Source organism: Podarcis pityusensis (genome assembly GCF_964106645.2).
Source record: "Podarcis pityusensis genome assembly, chromosome: 9".
Lineage (NCBI taxonomy): Eukaryota > Metazoa > Chordata > Lepidosauria > Squamata > Lacertidae > Podarcis > Podarcis pityusensis.
Genome location: NC_138034.1, coordinates 32943985 through 32965062, shown reverse-complemented (window position 1 = coordinate 32965062; position 21078 = coordinate 32943985). Strand labels below are relative to the sequence as shown.

The 21078-nt window shown below is 40.5% G+C and overlaps 1 protein-coding gene across 2 annotated transcripts in view; it reads right to left on the bottom strand.

Annotated features, from left to right (window-relative positions):
* Positions 1-21078, bottom strand: part of SPOCK3 (SPARC (osteonectin), cwcv and kazal like domains proteoglycan 3) — a 125327-nt gene that overhangs the window by 61767 nt on the left and 42482 nt on the right. Inside the window, exon 4 of one of the 2 annotated variants that reach the window (XM_081021766.1) lies at positions 10782-10896. The exons of the other annotated variant lie outside the window; for it this stretch is intronic. Within the exon in view, the coding sequence (XP_080877892.1) occupies positions 10782-10896 (115 nt within the window). The remainder of the gene's footprint in view (positions 1-10781; positions 10897-21078) is intronic. 2 annotated transcript variants of the gene reach the window in all.

Here is a 21078-nt window from a genome sequence, read left to right as displayed (position 1 = left end):
TGGGATCAGATGAAACAAGTTCCTTCTAGCAGAATGAACAGAATCTGAAAGGACTTAATGTATTTCCACATTCAATTTGTATTTCCCATAGAGAAAAACGTACAGCATGTTCCAAATACATTGAGAGATAGGCCATATACAGTGGTGCCTCGCAAGACGAAAATAATCCGTTCCGCGAGTCTCTTCGTCTAGCGGTTTTTTCGTCTTGCGAAGCAACCCTATTAGCGGCTTAGCGGATTAGCGCTATTAGCGGTTTAGCGGTTTAGCGGCTATTAAAGGCTTAGCGGCTAAAAGGCTATTAGCGGCTTAGCGGCTTAGAAAAAGGGGGGGGCGAAAAAAATCGCAAGACTCGCAAGACGTTTTCGTCTTGCGAAGCAAGCCCATAGGGAAATTTGTCTTGCGAAGCGCAGCGAAAAACAGAAAACCCTTTCGTCTAGCGGGTTTTTCGTCTTGCGAGGCATTCGTCTTGCGGGGCACCACTGTATAAGCTAAGGACAGAGGTCTTCAAGCTAAGAAGGCAAACCGGAGTGCATGGTGTCAAAGGAGAGCAGAGATATATTGGGCACAATGGAAACCTGATGGAATTGAGAAAGCCAAGAGGACTAGTTTCTGCTGGCTACTACAGGTTAGGGTTCCACCTGCCTGCCATTGGGGCAGGAGTGCTCCCATAGCCAGTGACAGATCTATGCACAGCTGGATCTGTCTCATCCAAGCCCCTTGCAGCATGGCAGGTTGGGGGCTTCGACTGCCCTGTTGATCTATTAAACTATAGTTAGTCCATAATTTGAAGCAAAAATTATATGTTGCTTTTATCAATCTAAACTATAGTTTACATGAATTTACACAATGAATCTGAGGTCTTCCCCTATTTTTAATGTAAGGGATATCAGTGGAGATGACTAGACGGGAATGATCCCATCCATATCAGTCAACTAACTCTTTTCTGAGTCTTTTTTCTCTCTGAGAAACACACCTACAAGATACAAAATCCAGAAGATGGTGAGACTTGTATACTAATTTCACATATACACAGACATGCTTAAAGCATTTGGTTAGAGTGTTTGCTACCTTTGCAATTAGTTATCTTCTCTTCTAATTGCTTCACTGGCATATCATATGAGACCTTGCTCTAGTTCTATTATAAATTCATTCACTGTTTTTTGTATATAAATATATGTAAACAGCACAATTTATGGCAATTTAATTACTGTAAATTGCTGTTCGGACATGACAGATATAACACTTCAGTTGAGGAAAGGAGGAAGATAGTTTTGCATACTTTGCTCAAATATAATATTGAAACATCCAAACCTATTATCTTGGGAGAATAATTTTGATAGTTCCACCAGTAAATTTATTACATATTTTGCATTACATAACAGAATGAATCTTGTTTAAGTAGAAGAATAATTAGGCTACTAGCTGAAAAACCTGGTTTTGCCATGCAAGTCACTAAAAGAAGATGCCTGGAAATCTATCAAGAAAGATGAGAGATTTCTAACCTATTGCCTATGTTACGTTAAGGGCAGAATAACCATGCCACCATCCCAGTTGATGGCCAAACAGGTAATGGTATGAAACATTCCAAAATTAAATACAGTGGATGCTCGGGTTGCGAATGTGATCCGTGCGGGAAGCATGTTCGCAATCCGCAGTGTCCGCAACCCGCAGCACTGCGTCTGTGCCCGCACAGGTTGCAATTTGGTGCTTCTGTGCATGTGCAAGCACCAAAACCCAGAAGCATCCTGTCCAGTACTTCCGGGTTCAGCGCGGTGCAAAACCCGAAATCGCACAACCCGAAGCGTCTGTAACCCGAGGTATGACTGTATCATTGTATATATAGACATAGTTAATCCTGATTCAGTAGCTCTTCCTTCTTAGCTTGTAAGTTCCAGTACTTGAAGAACATGTTGAAATTATGACAACACAAATTAATAAAAATTGAGTTTCACAGACCATTAACACCCTGTATGTGTGGGGAGTTAAAGTTTACCATGAACTTCTGTTAATCTTAATATATGCTTCAATGGAAACCCCAGAAGTGGAATCTCTTACAGAGCCAATAGACTAGATTCAGAACAAGTTAGTTCTGTTTTAAAGGTAAAGGGACCCCTGACCATTAGGTCCAGTCGTGAAACTCTGGGGTTGCAGCACTTATCTCGCTTTACTGGCCGAGGGAGCTGGCGTACAGCTTCTGGGTCATGTGGCCAGCATGACTAAGCAGTTTCTGGCGAGTCAGAGCAGCGCATGGAAACACCATTTACCTTCCCGCCAGAGCGATACTTATTTATCTACTTGCACTTTGATGCGCTTTCAAACTGCTAGGTGGGCAAGAGCAGGGACCAAAAAATGGGAGCTCACCCCATCATGGGGATTCGAACTGCTGGCCTTCTGATCAGCTCTGTGGTTATGTTTTAGTTTCACTCAAATCAATGGGACAAATTAATCATATTAGTTGATGCTTAAAACTAACTTAAATCCCATTGATTTTAATCAGAATATAAGCATAACTAATCTACTCCGGATCCAAGGCAATGTCTATTTAGTTCTGTCATTTTAAAATTGGAAGGGAGCTTATAAACTTCTGGTTGCATAACAATTCCACTGATTAACAAACAGTAAAATCTTGTTCAGATTATTGGAATTAATTTGAAAAATGTCCATGTATAACAAGGTATCATAATCAAAGAAGTTTAATTTTGGTAGAGAACACTTGAATCAGGTTCATTTATTAAACTGTAGTAACAATCAGAGAAAATAACATCAAATACCACCCACCTAGCAGCATCTCTAATCTGTCTCTTTTGCCCTCAAGGCCAGCTCCCAGATGGAGAGGTATCCTAGGTACCGTATTTTTTGCTCTGTAAGACTCACTTTTTCCCTCCTAAAAAGTAAGGGGAAATGTGTGTGCGTCTTATGGGGTGAATGCAGGCTGCACAGCTATCCCAGAAGCCAGAACAGTGAGAGGGATTGCTGCTTTCACTGTGCAGCGATCCCCCTCTTGCTGTTCTGGCTTCTGAGATTCAGAATATTTTTTTTCTTGTTTTCCTCCTCCAAAAACTAGGTGTGTCTTGTGGTCTGGTGCGTCTTATAGAGCGAAAAATACGGTAAGTGAGAGAATCTATGAACAATGGCAACACACACATACGCACACACACACACCACCGACTCTCCAGCCAGCAGTTGTGCTGCATTGAGTGCCCAAGTGGGCAAAGGTGGGAAAGACCCTGACTACAACACAGGTCTCAGTGATATCTGGCTGCTCTACAAGCAGGAGAGTTTCACCATTTCCTGTGTTCCCTTCCTCTACCTTTCCTCCCCTTTCACCATTCTACCATCCACTAAGGCATTTTCCTCAGGGAGAGTAAGAGGTCAGCCTGCTTCTCCAAACCTCGACTTGCCTGAGGTTCTGTCTACTTGACAGGAGTGCAGGCCCTGTGGAAATATAAGGGAACACTTCCCTTCTTCTCAAGGTAGAAACTGATCCCAAAGTGAAAAGGGAAAAGGGACACCCAAACTTTACCAACCTGTTCACCTTCATTTTACAATGTAAATTCGTACACACAGGCCATCAGATTAATTATTTTAAATACTAGCCCCAGCACAAAATCAAGTTCAATTCAATATCCAGAAAATGAAAGCCATCGCTTGCGAATCTATTTCTTCAAGCAGCTTAACTCAGAAATTGCCTTCCTTGTAAAGCTGATCTTATATATTTAAAAATCTTCAATGACATATGGCTCTCAGATCTGCAGCTTTCAAAACTTTTATCCGTTAGAAATATTCCAGACCAAGTTTTATCGTTTCCTACTAGGGATCCTCTCTTGCGTGTCTAATACAGCTGTCCGCTTAGAGCTCGGTCAAATCCCTGTTAGTGCTTGGATATGGATCTTGAAGATCCATTATTGGTTAAAACTCATTTTTCCCTGTTGGGTTGGCACCCTTAACCCTATTGGATTCCTATCAATCCAAATGGAAATCTACACTGTACGGAAAGTTAAAAGGTTTGGGGTTCTTGCCACAGGCACTGATAGCTGTCGGCTATGAGAAAGCCTGAGTAACAATTCACCAACGAATCTGGGATCAATGTAGAGCTTCAGCATCATGTGAGCAAGATGAATAAGCATCCAGCAATCAAAGATAATGGGAGAGGGTTTACCCCAGCGACATATTTGTCAAAATTACAAATACCTAAGGTAAATATAGACGGCTGTTTACCCTCGCTAGATTCAACGTACTGCTGTCTGCCTTGTTGCAGGGCAGATACGCGGGTAAACTGTATGTGGAACGAGTTTGCCCCGGCGGTGCGATAGAGGTGAAAACTGTCTCTCACATCCTGATACGACGCCATTTTTACAGGGATATACGCTCGGTTTTTATCACCCGTTATACAGAAAATTCCAAGTGGGCCCAAACCTTTAAAATTTCTGACAGAGGACAATGATCCAGAGATCACCTTAAAGGTGACCAAATTTTGCGTGGTTGCCATAAAACTTAGGGAACAAGCGGTGCTATTATAAAGACTATGGCCTTAGAAGCAAATTATAGATAATATTGGAGAGATTAAGACTTAAACCATATTTTAACTGCTGCCATAATTGTACTGTTTATCATTATATTGATTGTTAATTTAAATTTAATTTTATTGTGTTTTTGATTTGTTTAGTATGGTATGGAGTCTGGTCTGGGACCGTAATAAATTCAATTCAATTCAAAACTCTTCAATGTTCTTTAAACTTAATACTTTCTGTGTATAATCATATTTTCTCAGAGTTCACATCGCAGCAATTTTAAGCAAGCTACCTATGTGTTCTGATCCACACCATATAGTCCTTTGGTACAGCACAAACTCATTATTCCATTACAGAATCTTTCTGGTATGAATGCATATAACGCAAATCCTTCTGGACTGCACTCTGTGTTCAGTATTCAACGAATATCTGAAAACCTTTAGATATCCTATAAATAGCTTACAGTGAAATCCTATGCAATATTTACTCAGCACTTAAGAACTCAGTTACATTAGTCAAAAAAACAGCGTTTTGAATGCATTATAAACATGCAACACCAGATGGTCCTGTAGAGCTCAAATCTTTTATATGTGATTTTACATAGCATTTTTTCTTTGTTATAACAATTTATGACTTGTTTATAGTGGTTTTTTCCCCTATGTGTAGATCCATCCAAAGACTCAGCAAGTGCACTCTTTGTTTCTCCCAACCCAACTTTCCTTCCCATTACTAACAAAACAGTCTCATTCTCAAACAATTAGGGGAGCATCTGCTCCCTATGAATTCACTTTCAGTACATTAAGCATTTGGTGACAAAGGGTCAGACTGTCATAGGCAAACCAATAAATCAATGCTTACTTTATGTTTCTTTTTCTGTGCTAATTTATTTTGTTGCTGATGCTACTAAAAGGCAAAAGAAGGGGGGTGAGAGAGAGAGAATATTAATTTGTTACTGGGAGCCCACCCATTATCCAAACTAAGAAATGTATCCTTCCTTGTTCTCTAACCCATAAATTGTTCCATAGAAAATCAAGCTATATGAACCTATCAAACATATCTTATTAGGTGAATTTTTCATATCACTCCAACTCCAAGACTACTTATCTCAACATAGGTACTTATCTCAACACATTTACTGCCTTCCTGATATGATTTCTTAACACAAATTACTCAAGAGATAAGGTTTGTTTGTTTTTATCAAGCATCTTCCAAAGCACTATGCTTTAAGTGAAGTCTCGAAAAAGAAAATACTAACGTGAAACAATGTCACTCACAGAGGGACTTCTGTCTTGAAGATGCAGTGCCAAAGAACAGCTTGAATAAGTGATATTGTTCTGTGTATTGTGTATAATGGAGCCACTACTGCAGCTCTATAGCACTTCAGAATTTTTTCCAGCCTTCTGTCACATCATCTATCACAGACAAGGGTAACCAAATACCATGCTTCAGGGCGCAGAGCTGATCACCCCTGAAAGCTGAAAGGGAAATGTTTTTCCCCATGTTACTACAGCACACAAATCAGGAATAGCTTAGGGAGGAAATTGGGGAAAGCACCATAAAAACAAAATTAATGGATTTTCACTCCATTCTGTCTACATTCCACCCCCCTCCTTACCAGGCCTTATAGCTAGCGCTTTTTTCCTGGGGGAATGCAGGGGTACGCATACCCCTAAACATTTTGTGAATCTAACTTTGGCCTGATTGAGGGGCAGTATTTTAATATGTGTAGGAAAATGAGAATACCCCTAAACAATTTTTTAGGGGGGAAAATAACTCCTTAGCTATAGCTATATACCCAAAGCTAAGGTCAATAGGATAAGCAAATGAAGCAGATCCAATAGCTGATTTTAAAGCAATTCTCACTGCTTTCTGGAATACTATTAATTCTTTCAGTTCCAAAATTAAGAAGTGCAATAAATGAAGATAAGATTTAAAAGTTCTCAACTTTCTGGGATTTACGTAGTCTGGCAATCAATTCTAAAAGATAAAAGATATACAGTCGGGGCTCCCTCGCACTCCCCCTTCATGATTCTGATTCATTACAATGCCACATGTACATTGAATCAGAAGGCTGCTATTAATGTCAAAAGGGTAGCAAGGTCAGGTTGATAAGATATATGTGGCATGCCCTATTTTTAGAATTTGCAACATCTGTTGGTGGGTTTGATCTCAAAGGCATTTGTAAATAACAGGTAAGCTGAGAAAAATTACTGATATTTGAAGCAAAAAAAATATCTTTACAACAAGAAGCAATTCAGTTTGTGTTGATATGAGATTATAGGTGGCTACAGATAATGGTGCTATTCACATGATGACTGCAAATAAAACATAATGGCCTGTTCTTTGAAGTAGTACTTGTCAATGGGAAGAAACCTAACCTGTGATAGGATTCTCTAAAATCTACCTGTTAAATATCATGAAAGGATTAACCAAAGCTGAACTTCATTGCTCAGCCTTGCATTACTAAATACATTGCATTGCTACATTGGCTCCCAGTACGTTTCCAAGCACAATTCAAAGTGTTGGTGCTGACTTTTAAAGCCCTAAATGGCCTCGGTCCAGTATACCTGAAAGAGCGTCTCCACTCCCATCATTCTTCCCGGACACTGAGGTCCAGTGCCAAGGGCCATCTGGTGGCTCCCTCGCTGAGAGAAGCCAAGTTACAGGGAACCAGGCAGAGGGCCTTCTCGGTAGTGGCACCCACCCTGTGGAACACCCTCCCACCAGATGTCAAACTGAACAACAACCACCAGACTTTCAGAAGACATCTGAAGGCAGCCCTGTTTAGGGAAGCTTTTAATGTTTAATAGACTATTGTATTTTAATATTTTGCTGGACGCCACCCAGAGTGGCTGGGGAAACCCAGCCAGATGGGTGGGGTATAAATAATATTATTATACCATAATATTTCACGGGTATGTGCAAAAGCACACAGATTGTCAAAATCTCTAATCAAACTAAAAAATAAATGAAAGCCTGATGAGTATAAGCCAGTGGTTTTCAACCAGTGTGCCGTGGCACCCTGGGGTGATTTGAATGATGGTCAAGGGTGCCGCGGCCAATATGACCTCCATCCCTCTTTCCTTCCCTCCCTCTTCTGATGCCCTCTTGCACCTCTGCCTCCCAAAGGCTTGCTCAGCTACAACCTCTCCAGCTAAATGGTGCCTCTGGGGCTGGCCAGGGGGTGCTGCTTGCCAGGAGCTGAGGTGGCAAGCAGATGGGTGAGGGAGCCCATCCAGTCAATCAGCCATCCCTTGCTGTTTGGAATGGATCAACAATTGGGAGGCCAGGCAGGCAGGCAGGCAGGCAGGCAGGCAGGCACTACACTGGCCTTACTTGTGCTTGCTAAGTGCAATGCCTGCCTGGGAGCTGAGTGTCTGGCGCCAAAGGGGAATCTTTCCACCATGTAGACCCAGTGGCGCCTGCTGCTGCCACCTGCTGCCTCCGAAGGCGAGTAAGATGGTGGCCGCACATTCACCTTCAGCCAGTCTCTATTGGGCCACTAAGGCTGGGGGAATCCTCTTCCCAGGCCCCTGTGAGATGGCTTGAGAAGGCACCTCTCTTTGGGGTGAGGGGAGAAGGCTCAGAGACTGGGGCAGCTATGCGGAGGACTCACAAGGAGAGGGGAGAGGAGGCTGAAGGATCACTCCACATGGGAGGGTGTTCTAAAAGGGGTGAATGACTGCTGGCTGCAATCAAGAGGTGACATAAATTGGCTTCTGAGGCTTTGGAATGTGTTTCCTCACAGGGGAGCCACAGAAATAATGTAGTTGGTCAAGGAAGCCATGGACTCAAAAAGGTTGAAAACCTCTGGTATAATCATATTCAAAAACATGTATTTGTGTGTTTGTATTTCACCTTAAAATTACATCACAAATAGCACATTACAACTGTAACTCCATCCTAAGAAACAAAGTATTTCAACACTCAAGCCATACATTTTCGAAAAATATATCAGCGAATGCAATCAAGTGCTTAAAGTGCTCTACCCCAGAAGTATTCAGATGCAGGGTCACAAGGCACAAGTGTGTTGACACCCAAATTCATCTGCCCTAAATCCCTTCTGGAAAAGAGGCAGGCACTAATCGATATGCAGTATTTAATATTAATGGCACATGATAGCTGAGCTCTCCCGCTCTGCCCCGCCCCGCCCATCTACCATTGTTGCAATCTAACAGTGATGTCAACAACCTAACAGGGATGTCTTCCACCTTACATGTTACAGGTGGGCTGGCCTACAATAGATTCCCATGACTTTGCATTCCATATAAGGAAAACTATGTTCTGCCTCCTACTCATTTCAATCTATTTAGTGCTGAATGGTCCAGGTGTCTGTTTATTAGGAATAAAGATTCCTGATGACCAATTGTGCTTAATTCTATTAAATCTTTGATTTATCAACACAAGCTATATTTTTGTGAAGTAAGGAAAAATTATAAAAAGGTATGCTTTCCTAAGCAGTGCAGGTGCACTCAATTAAAACTATCTATTTTGAGAACTGTACCATACCAGCCACCAATGATAGCATAAACTTCAGAATTTGGCAAGAAAATGTGCTCCCTTAAATTGAAAGGAGTTTTTGTTGTTGTTTTATTTTTAATAGAACAGCTGCATTACTGGAGGGAAATCTATCAAATGAAAAGCAACAGAATACAAGAATACATTTAAATGCATAATTGTTACTATGAACAACAATGGAACCATTAACATAACTTGATAGACACCTCTGTGGCCTCAAGTATAACCCTGTTTTTCAAGAGAATCTGGTAGAAAAATGGCATCTGGTCCTCTCTCCAATATGCAATGCACAGCTTTAGAAACTCCAGTAGCTATGCAACTACACTTGACATCTCACAACTTTTGCTGTTATACGTATTATCCATCTGCTCAGTAAGTATACTATGCTGAACAGCAAGGAAACACCATTACATGAACATAGTTTCCAGAATTATAAAGAAAAAACAACAATGATTAAAATGCATATTTGAATTATGCATGATTAACTGACAAACTGATATGCTTTAGTGCTTTGCTGTGGAACAATGAATAAACAGCATTCATCTTTTTTTTACTCAATTGTTGTATTTCCTCCTCTCCCCAACCATCCACAATTAATCTTCTTAAGATGAAATACTCCCTATATACCCAGGATTTTACTGCATGGTATCCCGACACTGGGGCGGCTCTCACCTGTTACATAATAAGGGAGCCCTCAGAGTAACACATACTTTGGAACACACACTAAGATCAGGAGGAATTCCCACAGGAGGAACATGGACAACTGTGTTTGATACCTCACTACCACCTGTCTGAGCTATCTGTCTCACTCTAGGCAGCATGGAGGGAGGCAACAGCAGGTCAGATTTTTCACTGTTTTGCTCCTAGGCAACATTCATCAGAATAAGACAGTAAGTACCAAGTGGTGGTAGAAAAGCTGTCCCAGCAATCTTGGGAGAGCTATGACAGTACAGATTATCCTGCCTGCCCACTGCTGTTTGCACAAAATCCTTGGAAATGAGATGTGAATAAGGAATTCCCTGTGTTTGTTTCCGCCCACATAGTGTGTTACTTCTTTCTTTTTTTTGCTACTCCCCAGAGGAGAGAATAACAGCTGTACTATTGATGATACAATTAACACTTTCTATTTGTATGAAATGATAGTATAAATTTAACCATTAACAGTCTGACCAGTTCAGAAATATGCATGTACACTTTTCAGAACAGACCACCACATGAAACTTTGGACTTTCTACAGAGGAATGTGTGCATTCATGCACATAGATGCATGTTTGCATGCAAATAAAAAAAGGGGGGCATCGCTTTCAGAAGTGCATTTTTGGGACAGGAACAGTTACTTTGGAACTGCTTGGCATATAACTGGCATAAATATGGCCATTTTGATAGCAATTCACTGGCCATGTTCAGAAGCAATGCTCATGGTTTGCTTGGGAGAGTCAAATAAAAGTGCTGGTTCAAATGTAACAGCATTCTACGGTTTGCTTTCCTGCTCCAGGGAGTAGTGAAATGATACTGCACACACCATTGCTTAACTATGGTTTACCCCAGCATTATAACAAAATAAGTTTTTTTAATATCTGTAGCTCATGAAGTCCATGAAGGATTCTTTTATACATAGAAAGTTCATGAATATATACACTGTCACATATTTTTACCTCAGCTATGAGATGCGATGAAAATGCAGCAGTTAGCAAAATTCCATAGTTACAGACCTTGTTACTGTTAACTAATCAATAATATGGAGATATTTACCTGTGCGTAAGTCTCCGGTGGCTAATGCAAACAGCTGTGTGTTGGTCTTGAGCAACGCATACCTTATGACGACTACATTTCATCTTTAAGCATGGATCTTTAGCTGGGTCTAAAGCTAAAAACAATTAGGAGAATATTTTTTTAAATAATCCTTTTCTACAGATGTACAGTAATTATAAGCCAACTCAATTGTTGCACACAGTAGAGTTATGAATGCCTTACTGGGGGCTCTTAAGTGCATTTCATGTTACATTAAACCAATACTTTTTAAAAAGAAACCTGCATTATAATAAAAGGTGTAGTCTAGCACACAAGCACACATAATAACACCTATGTATGGCTGATTGTGTGCTCCTAATTTCTTGCTGTTAAGGTTTCTAGTTTGGTCTTTGTTGTCATTGCTTTGATGCCCAGGTAGTACGTAAACTTCCATGGGAACAGATTCATAGGAACTTGTTTTTCACGTGATAAACATAGCTATCACATCTGACACTTGCATCACCTGTTGACTGCCAAGGATAGAAACTTGATTGGATGGGAGCACTACTTGTATATGGGCACATTTTTCACCATGTAAAGATCAACATTTGAATTGGTTGCATGAATTATCATTAGACAGAAACTCAAAAAGACAGGGATTAACTTGTACCACCTTGTTCTAACTTGTGTTAAAAGCAACATAATATAGTGAGATTTACCACATTATGGGATGCATAACCTTAGAATGCAGTAATTTCTAAATTCAAACACCTGATTGAATCAAGTGGCACTTTGTGGTTTGAGAAGTATTTTCTGCATAGGGTTTAAAAGGGTTGAAATGTGACTATGGCCCAGTTCAAAGCTCACGTGGTACACCATGACCACACCAGTTGCCTGTTTTGCTCTTCCCTGCTAGCATAGGGAATGATTCCTGAGCTTATTCCAAAATGGGGATCATAGCTTTGTTTTGCTCAAACATACCACAGCGTTAAGAACAAACGTTGGCTGCAGAACTGCACTTTGGAAGTAACGCTAAGCCAAGGATGGTGGCGCTAGCATGGAGGAGCAAAGCTGACTAGATAAAATCACTTGCATCTAGCAGGACCTTGACTCCGCTGTTACAGCAGATGAATCTCAAAGGGTGTCTAGAGAACTGTCTAATCCTGTTGTGTTGGATGAGTTTCAGGTAGTAAGGCTCAAAGATGAGGATAAAATGCTTGGACCGGTCAGGGTGACCACTAGCGTTCTGGACCCTTGCCCCTCTTGGCTGATAAAAACTAGCAGAGAGGGGACAGGTGGCTGGGCCAGTAATTACCAGCCAGTTGCCACCCTCCCCTTCTTAGGCAAGCTTCTTGAGGTGGTAGTCATAGAACAGATCTAGGTGCTCTTGGAGGAAACTGGTTTTCTAGATCTATATAAATTAGGGTTTTGGCACAGAAACTGCTTTGGTTGCCCTGTATGATGATCTCTACCAGGATAGAGACTGGATTAGAGCCAATAAACTGAAGCTCAGTTCAGACAGGTCTGAGGCACTGTTAGTGGGTGGTTTGCTGGATCAGATGGGATACTGCCTGCTCTTGAAGGAGCAGGTATGCAGCTTAGGGTTCCTTCTGGATCCACAGCTGTCGTTTGTGGCTCAGGTGGCCTCGTTGGCATGATGTGTCTTCCATCAGCTTTGGCTGGTGGCCTGGCTGTGCTCCTATCTGGACATGGATAGCCTAACTTGTCTATGCTCTGATAACCTCTAGGTTAGATTACTGCAATATGTTATACATGGGGCTTCTGTTATACAGGTTGCTCACCAGGGCAATACAGTTTCAGCACTTAACACCAATCCTGGCCAAACTTCACTAGCTGCCAATTAATTTTGGGGCCCAATTCAAAATGCTGGTTTTGACTTATAAATCCTTAAGTGGCTCAGGACTACAATACTTCCTGGATCACCTCTCCCCATATGAAGCCATTCAGACCTCACGCTCATCATCTGAGGCAACATGAGAATGTTTATTTTCTGCTGTGGCTCTCCAGGGAGGGAATGCTCTCCCCAGGGAGACTTGCCTGGTGCCATTGTTACATATCTTTAGGCTCCAGGAAAATACATTTCTCTTTTCCCAGGCCTTTGGCTAATTAAATAATATGTGACCTTTTAAACAGGGGGCGGGATACTGTTTTGTCACTACGGTATATATTTTTGTCTTTTTATATTGTACATCATCCTGTGACCGTTGGATGAACTGGCAGTTTAGAAAATAGTAATAATAATAATAATAATAATAATAATAATAATAATCTGCATTCATGGTAAACCAGTTATGGTAGTTTACCTTGGCATGCAAACAAGGTCAGTGGGAAATCAGAGAATATTGAGTAAAAATAGTCAGGAGTTCTTTGTTTTACACAGAAACAAAACACTGAATAAGCTTTGGCTTTCATTCCTTTGAATTCACTGAGAAATCACTGCATCAGGGCTGTATTAAATTCAAGTAAAAACAACAACATTACAAACATTTTTTCAGATAGCTGTCAGATTTAGAAGCCCTGTGCTATTTCACTCTGTATTGTGTTTCTCACACCTCCAGAAATGTGTGACAACAAAGACTTCATTCACTAGATAAAACACTGTCACAATATGATTTTCAAAATAAAATAAAAAACGGGGACATTCCCAGTGTTTTATAGATTCTAGCAATACTCTGCCTTTCAATAAATATAGAATGGACATTTACAAATGTGTAACAGAATACCTGAGAACCTATGTGAAAGATTGAAAATCAGTACAATTTCATGCCTATATAACCTGAGAATACTCAGTGATCCATTTGCTGTGTATACAATGCTTTGATAATATCATATGGGCAGGTATCAGTTTCAATAGGAAGCAATGTTTTGAACATGAATGCCACTTGTTCAACTAAAAACAGGAAGTGACTGTGGTGACAAGTGACTGGTTGGGTTGCAGTATGATCACATATTTTTTACTTACAGTGCAAGTGCAATCTCTTTTCTATAGCAGAACTAAAACAGTTTTAAGCAAAAGTATACTAGTATTTAATTTGTGTGGGGCCACCCCTGAAAACTGACTTAAAGCTTCAGCTCATACAGACACCCATGACTGAATGAAGAAGAACACATAGAAGAAAAATTATGTATGCTGGTTTATCTACACTGGCTTCTAAACCCAATTTACGTTAAAGGCCATAGGTTTCCTAGTCCCTGTCACAAAAAGCATTGGGTCTACCATTCCATTTTCCCTGACTGGGCAGAACATAGTTCCTGCTAAACCATTAGATCCACACAGGGCCAACCCAAAACATTTTGGCGTCTGATACAATCCACAAAATGGTCCCCCCACTTCAGCCTTGGGAGAAGGGGTGATCTACATCAGGAACAGACAGCAGGGAACCAAAGCAACTTTACCAGTGGTTTAAGTAGGAGTCAAAGGCAGTCACTGGGAGGATGGGGTGGCTACCCTGAATCAAAGTGGGTAGGTGCAGGAGATCCCAGGGGGCAGAGCCTTCCCCCCCTTTCCTTTCTAGTGGTGGGAGGCGAGCAGTTTCTTTGTCCCTGTCTCGGGTGCCTAAGATCTCCCTTCTGACTGGTGGGAACTGGTGGCAGCAGCTAGCAGGTAGTTAAAAGAAGCAACTGGCCTACTCTGCAAGGTATTTGCACAAGGAAAAGGTGTAAGAGGTTTTCCTGAGCCTCCTCTTCTGCCACAGTCCCTACATATATTCAAAAAAGGCTCTTTCTCATGGTTTTATACCTTTTCTCATATTGTATACCTTAGATGTCCAATCTGCAGGGACCAGGGTAAAACTGTCTCTCATTCAGCGCTCCCTCTTTATAATTCTTTGCCTAGAAATGTCTGTCTGGCACCACTATTGCAGTTCTGAAAACTGTGTTTTGTTTTGCTTTTAAGAAAACTATTTTTGAGGGAGATATTTCCTGGATTTTTAGATAACTACCTAACAATAAAGGGACGTGGGTGGCGCTGTGGGTTAAACCACAGAGCCTAGGACTTGCAGATCAGAAGGTCGCTGGTTCGAATCCCGCAACAGGGTGAGCTCCCGTTGTTCAGTCCCTGCTCCTCCCAACCTAGCAGTTTGAAAGCACGTCAAAGTGCAAGTAGATAAATAGGTACCGCTCCGGCGGGAAGGTAAATGGCATTTCTGTGCGCTGCTCTGGTTCACCAGAAGTGGCTTAGTCATGGTGGCCACATGACCCGGAAGCTGTACGCCGGCTCCCTTGGCCAATAAAGCGAGATGAGCGCCGCAACCCCAGAGTCGACCACAACTGGACCTAATGGTCAGGAGTCCCTTTACCTTTTATTACCTAACAATATACTCCTATGCATGTCTACTCAAAAATGCCCTGCGTTAAATGGGGAACTGTGTATAATATAGCAGCCTAAATAGCTTTAGGTTCTTCTGTAGTTATTTGCTTTAAGCTATTGGTGGGGGTTGCTTAGCAAAATGATATTTTAATAGCACTTTCAGTAGGAATTCTACTAATACATCCTGTATTATTTTTATTGTTCATTACTGAAATGTCAAATTTATGTCATAATGAAATCTAGACTTAATAGTTAGCAAAAGTTCCCCAAATGCATTTACATTTTAGTTCACATACAGTGGTACCTCGGGTTAATAACTTAATTCATTCTGGAGGGCCGTTCTTAACCTGAAACTGTTCTTAACCTGAAGCACCACTTTAGCTAATGAGGCTTCCCACTGCCACTGCGCCGCCGCCACCCAATTTCTGTTCTCATCCTGAAGCAAAGTTGTTAACCCGAGGTATTATTTCTGGGTTAGCGGAGTCTGTAACCTGAAGCGTCTGTAACCTGAAGCATCTGTAACCCTAGGTACCACTGTATATGCCAGAGTTTAGCAAAGCAAATAGAATGGCAAGGCGTCCTACATACAAAATATAGAATTATGTCGGGAATTAAGCACCTTTGTGAATCGCTAAGGCTCAATAAGAATGGGGAGTGGCTTTGAAAAGGCTTTTAGTGAAAGCTCCTCACCAAAGACTCCAGAGGAATCTTAGCACTTGTGGGGAAAGAAGACATTTCTTATATATGAGTAACTGGTTAAGGAACAGGAAGCCAAGAAAGGGAATAAATGATCAGTTCTTCCAATAGAGGGTTGTAAGAAGTGGTGTCCCCCAAGGATCTGTATTGAAACCAGTACTTTTTAAACTTGTTCATAAAAGATCTGGAGTTAAGGCTTAATAGAGAGGAACTGTTGTTTTTAACCAAAAAACAAAGTAAGGGGGAAAATATGGGAGAAGCATATAAAAGCATGCATTGTGTGTTGAATGTGCCTAGACAGTAGTTCATCTCCATCTTTTATAATACTGGGGTCATGTAGTCAAGCTTTCATAGATTTAAGACAGATAAAAGGAACTAGTTCTTCACACAGTTAAACTACAGAATTTCAATCAGAATGTGTGACCATCAACATAGCCATCTTTGAAATGGGGATTGGACAAATTCATGAAAGATCAGGCTATCAATGTTCTCAGAGGGGCACCAGCTGATGGGGATTATGAGCAAGTTCTACTGCACCATGATTTTGACATGGATTATGGTGGGTATGGATTCTCTCTCACAAATGTGTATAGCTATAAGCCACCAGGGCCTGAGGACCTTCTACTAGATGGGCTACTCTCCCAGGTTAATGAGCCCATCTGCCTCTCATCTCTGTCTACAGCACATGAAGAAACCACCTTCTTGAGCATTGGACCCAACATTGGTGTCATCTACTCAATGTACAGGAGCCTGTCTTTGCATGCAGAGGAAGTCCCTAACTTACTGAAGGTTTGAGACCCATCGGCTACCCTTAGCTGGTTTAGCCAGCCAGTTGAAGCTATTTCCCAGGGTATGGCTGCTGGCTGTCACATGCTGACAGCTTCTAGGAGCCACGGGTGAGAGCTGAGAGCAGGGTGGGGACCAACAGTGGACAAACTAACCCAGAAAGAGCACAACTTGAGGAAAGACTTTGGGATCACCAGATTTTCACATTTGGCCTTGTGTATATACTAGTCATTAATGCATAAGGTTTATGGTACTACTGTCTGCTTCAGATCTAGCGGTGTTACACTCTGTATGCAAACTTTGCAAACTAGTTAATGTCCACAGGGCCAGTGGAAATGAAATCCTGCTTGATGAACAGGACACAACCCAACTTACTTATGTTTAGCTTCTACACATGGGTTACAGCATAATCTGAACCAGCCTATTGCTTGTTCCACTAGAAATCTTATTTCCATAAGCATTTCATTTGTTCAAAGTATAGATGGTGTGTTTGTATTTGTGCATGCATTCCCCTATATTTAATTTTAAGTAGAAGTGAGAAACTTTCCCAAAGAGTTCAGGAATACTTTGCCGCTTGACTCATACTCTATTCTTTAACAAGAATCTTTGCAGACAAATGAATCTGTTTTGATGTTTTTTCTTCCAGGAAATTGTGCAGCAACTACAGTTTCCATGCTTGCGCGCTCCCTCTCTCCCTCCCTCTCTCTCCCTCTCTCTCTCTCTCTCTCTCTCTCAACATACTCTAGGAAGACCCAACTGGTCTCTGGAGACATGCCGGTATCTACAGATCTGCAGCAGCTTAATATTTATCTGAATACATCTTTCAGTAAGCTTCTTCCAAGTATTTACATATTCATGGAGATAAATTTAGGCTGGATCTAGACACATCAAATAAGTATTTCAGGAAAAAGCATTGTTAAACTTTGTATGAGAAATCATGTTGGCGAAAGCGGAACTCCACAGCACTATCTGGTGTTATAATGCATATAAAACACTTTTTCTTTACCAATCTAGCTGAATCCTTAGTAGTGCGAAGCAGCCCTAGAAGAATTTTAATTATGGTGCAGCTTCTGAAACTGTGCATGTTATGATTTGATGGTGCTTTAGACACTGATCATAATTCACTATGAGAAACTTTAGTAGGAATCTTTGAGAGTGTCCAGCAGCACTTAATGAAATGAACATAGTCAATACATCAGAGTTGAGTGTTGATTATCAAGATCATTCAAACATGTAAAGACTATATTTTTCAAGATAGAAGGGTGAAGATAATATGGTTCTTGTGGTGCGGGATACATTGCAGAATAACCTAATTTCAATGTCATAATAATAAGAAATGGTCTACCTGCTGGCTAGTAAGTGCACTTTCCTAACAGCAGCTAAGTTAGCAACTGGTTTGTCTTCTAGAACAACCAGAAAAGGGAAGCTTAAACCACAACACAACACATGTTATTAAGATTTGTTATATATTAGAAATGGAAATCAATCAAGAACAGCTAAGAGTCGGTCAGTCAAACCAGTCTGTGACGTAACTTTCCTAGTTGTATGGAGATTTATTTATTTCCACATTAAGATTATGCTATTTATCTATATATTTTATTATTATTAATAATAATAATAAATAAGCAAGCTAGTATTTGGAATAGGACAACTGAAAATAATTTCTCTGATTTTCCAATAAATAATAATAAATCTTTATCTTGCAAATCACTTAATTGTTTGAGTAATAATAAAAAGTGGTTGCAATGCTCCCTTGAAAGGAAGCTGTCTGGGATGTCAGTGTGGCTTATAGTACCTGTGTAGTGTCAGCATCTGTTATTGAAAGCTATGGAGGAAGACAAACTGCATGAGGTCCCTATTGGTAGCAGTCAAGCACTCAGCATCTGCAGCAGTGGATAGCTCTATCCCTACCATGTGCCTCATTTTCCTCCTTCCCTGCAAAGGAGCAACTGGCAGACTTTCTCTTATGGGGAAGAAAGTAGTGGGGCCCCTATTAAGGTAGAAGCTTCTCCTCCTCCACTCCTTTTACATTTTGCATAATATACTTTGTCCCATGGCAGTCAATAGAGATCAGATTGATTTTCTGTGGCTTCTACCTTTGTCAAACTATTGTGGCTGGGGGGGAGAGGAAAATCTGTGTCCTACATTAACTCTGCTACAGCTTTATTGAAACAAGCCACAACTTCTCAAACACAGCTTAACTTACATAAAAGTAGGAAGTTCACAGAGCTTCTAGCAAAAACAACTAAATAGGTAAGCTTAGAAAGATAACAAAGTTGACTTGATAAGGTAAAGACACATCAAATTATTGAATGTCTTAAGCATATAAATTAATTTTAAACAACCACACTTGAAGAGGCTGGGTGTGCTACACAGGAATATGCTGAAAAAAACATCAGCACTTTTAACAATTACACAGAAATATTTTGATCTACCATCACCACCACTAAAATGAACTGTATCTTTAGAAATTCTTCATTTTAGAGATAGCTCAGTTGGTTAAAGTGTGGTGCTGACAATGCCATGGTTGCAGGTTTGATCTCCATAAGGGACAGCTGCATATTCATGGATTGTAGGGGGTTGGACTAGATGATCCCCAGGTGCCCTTCCAACTATGATTCTATGAGATCTATGAGATATCCATATCAGATCATAAAGCATGCCTTTCCCTTGGGAAACATAGGAAACTGCCTTATACTAACTCAGACGTTTGATCCATCTAATTCAATATTATAAACACTGAGTAGCAGCAGCTTTCCAGAGTTCCACTCAACTTTCTCCATCCTACCTAAGCATAGTGGGGAATGAATCTGGAAACTTTGGTATGCAAAACATGAGCTCTACCGCTGAGCGATGCTCATTTCACTCTAGAAACATACATCTTAATCATCAAACACAAGTGTACTTTTAGCACAGTGTATGTTAATTTTATTATATATAATAAGAACACAAAATTAAATAGGTACAAACAGAATACTGAACTTAACGTGTATGCAACCTTTAATGCAAACCTGTAGGCACTGGAATTATATCATAAGTGAACTGATAAAAGCAGGAATAGTTCACGAAAGCATAACATACAAGAGACTGAAATTGCCTCATTCCTATTTTTGGTTGAATGCCTAGATAACAGTATATATACTGTAAAAGCCAAGTGCTATGGATTAGAGTGGCCGATGAAAAGCATTATAAATGGTATCTACTAACACAACAATACCTGCAGGGTACCCATCCTCCATGGAAATGTCATTTCATAGCTTATCTGTTACATGAAAATAGTTCACTGATCCTCCGGGGTATTTCTATTGAGCAAAGGAAAGGAGAGTCCATACCTCAGAAATTACTTCAGTTACTTTGTATTGTAATTTTATTCACTATAGCACTCCCGCTAAGCTTTGAAAGCCTCTACCTTCTAAGAGTAAACCGGGGTAATATATTTTGCACATATGGTCACATGAACAAGAAAAATTGATCTAAATATGTTTCACCCATCTTCTATGACTATATATTGAAAAATAGTGCATAACCAACAATGCCTTCCAGCTCACAAACATCACTCAGATAAAACTGGTGAACAAACAAACCCCACTGCCTAAACGAATGCTATACTTTTTTGTTACGGTGCAGAATTAGGAAAATAGTAGCCATACAGAATGTGAAATAACTTTTATTCTAATGCACAGGTGGTTAAATATTAATATAAACCTCTACATAAAGAAGAAGAATTCACACCATTCATTGGCTTTTGCATTTTTACCCATCTAACAGTCTGAATTTAGACTGCATTTGCCACTTATTGCATTAGCTTTATATAGGCAGTAACAAAAAAAAAAAAAATCTAAATGTATGGAGGTGGAAAGATGCCCAGAATATTCCAGGTTAATTTATGAATGGCTTCTTCAAGTTAATTTCATAAGAAATGTGCATGTCACAGCTGATGGTGGGCTTCTTATCTCAACAAATAAAAGTGACCTTTTTGCAATTTCATGTGGGTGGACTAGCAGGTACTAATGCACAAGTTCTGTAACAAATGCTGGTTTCAGTTTACAATAGTATTGAATTGCTGCAAAGCTTTGATCAGCCCCCATTCATACATGCATGTCAGGAATTTGCCAAGCATTTCCTTAAGCAGCAATTACAGTCCCATTATGGTTCCTATGATGAAGTTCTGGTTGATAGATAGGGCCTTCCAGCATTGCCGAAATGTCACCCGGACCAAATGTGGCAACTGCATGCAGCACAGAGATCAGAAATGTCTCACAAAAATGTTGCTGTCAAACATGCAGACAAAAGCAGAGTTTAACAGTATACTTGGCACACAACATCACTGACAAGTTTGACAAAAGATGACTTTTGGTTGGAACACGGTGAACAGCAGTGGCAGCTACTCATTGTCAACTGATCCACCAAGAGAGAACACAAGAAGCAGCTGATAGCAAAAGCTGATGCTAAAACTGATGGTTCGTGCAATTGGTGCAACTTTACAAGGTGCTTCCTTAGTCAACA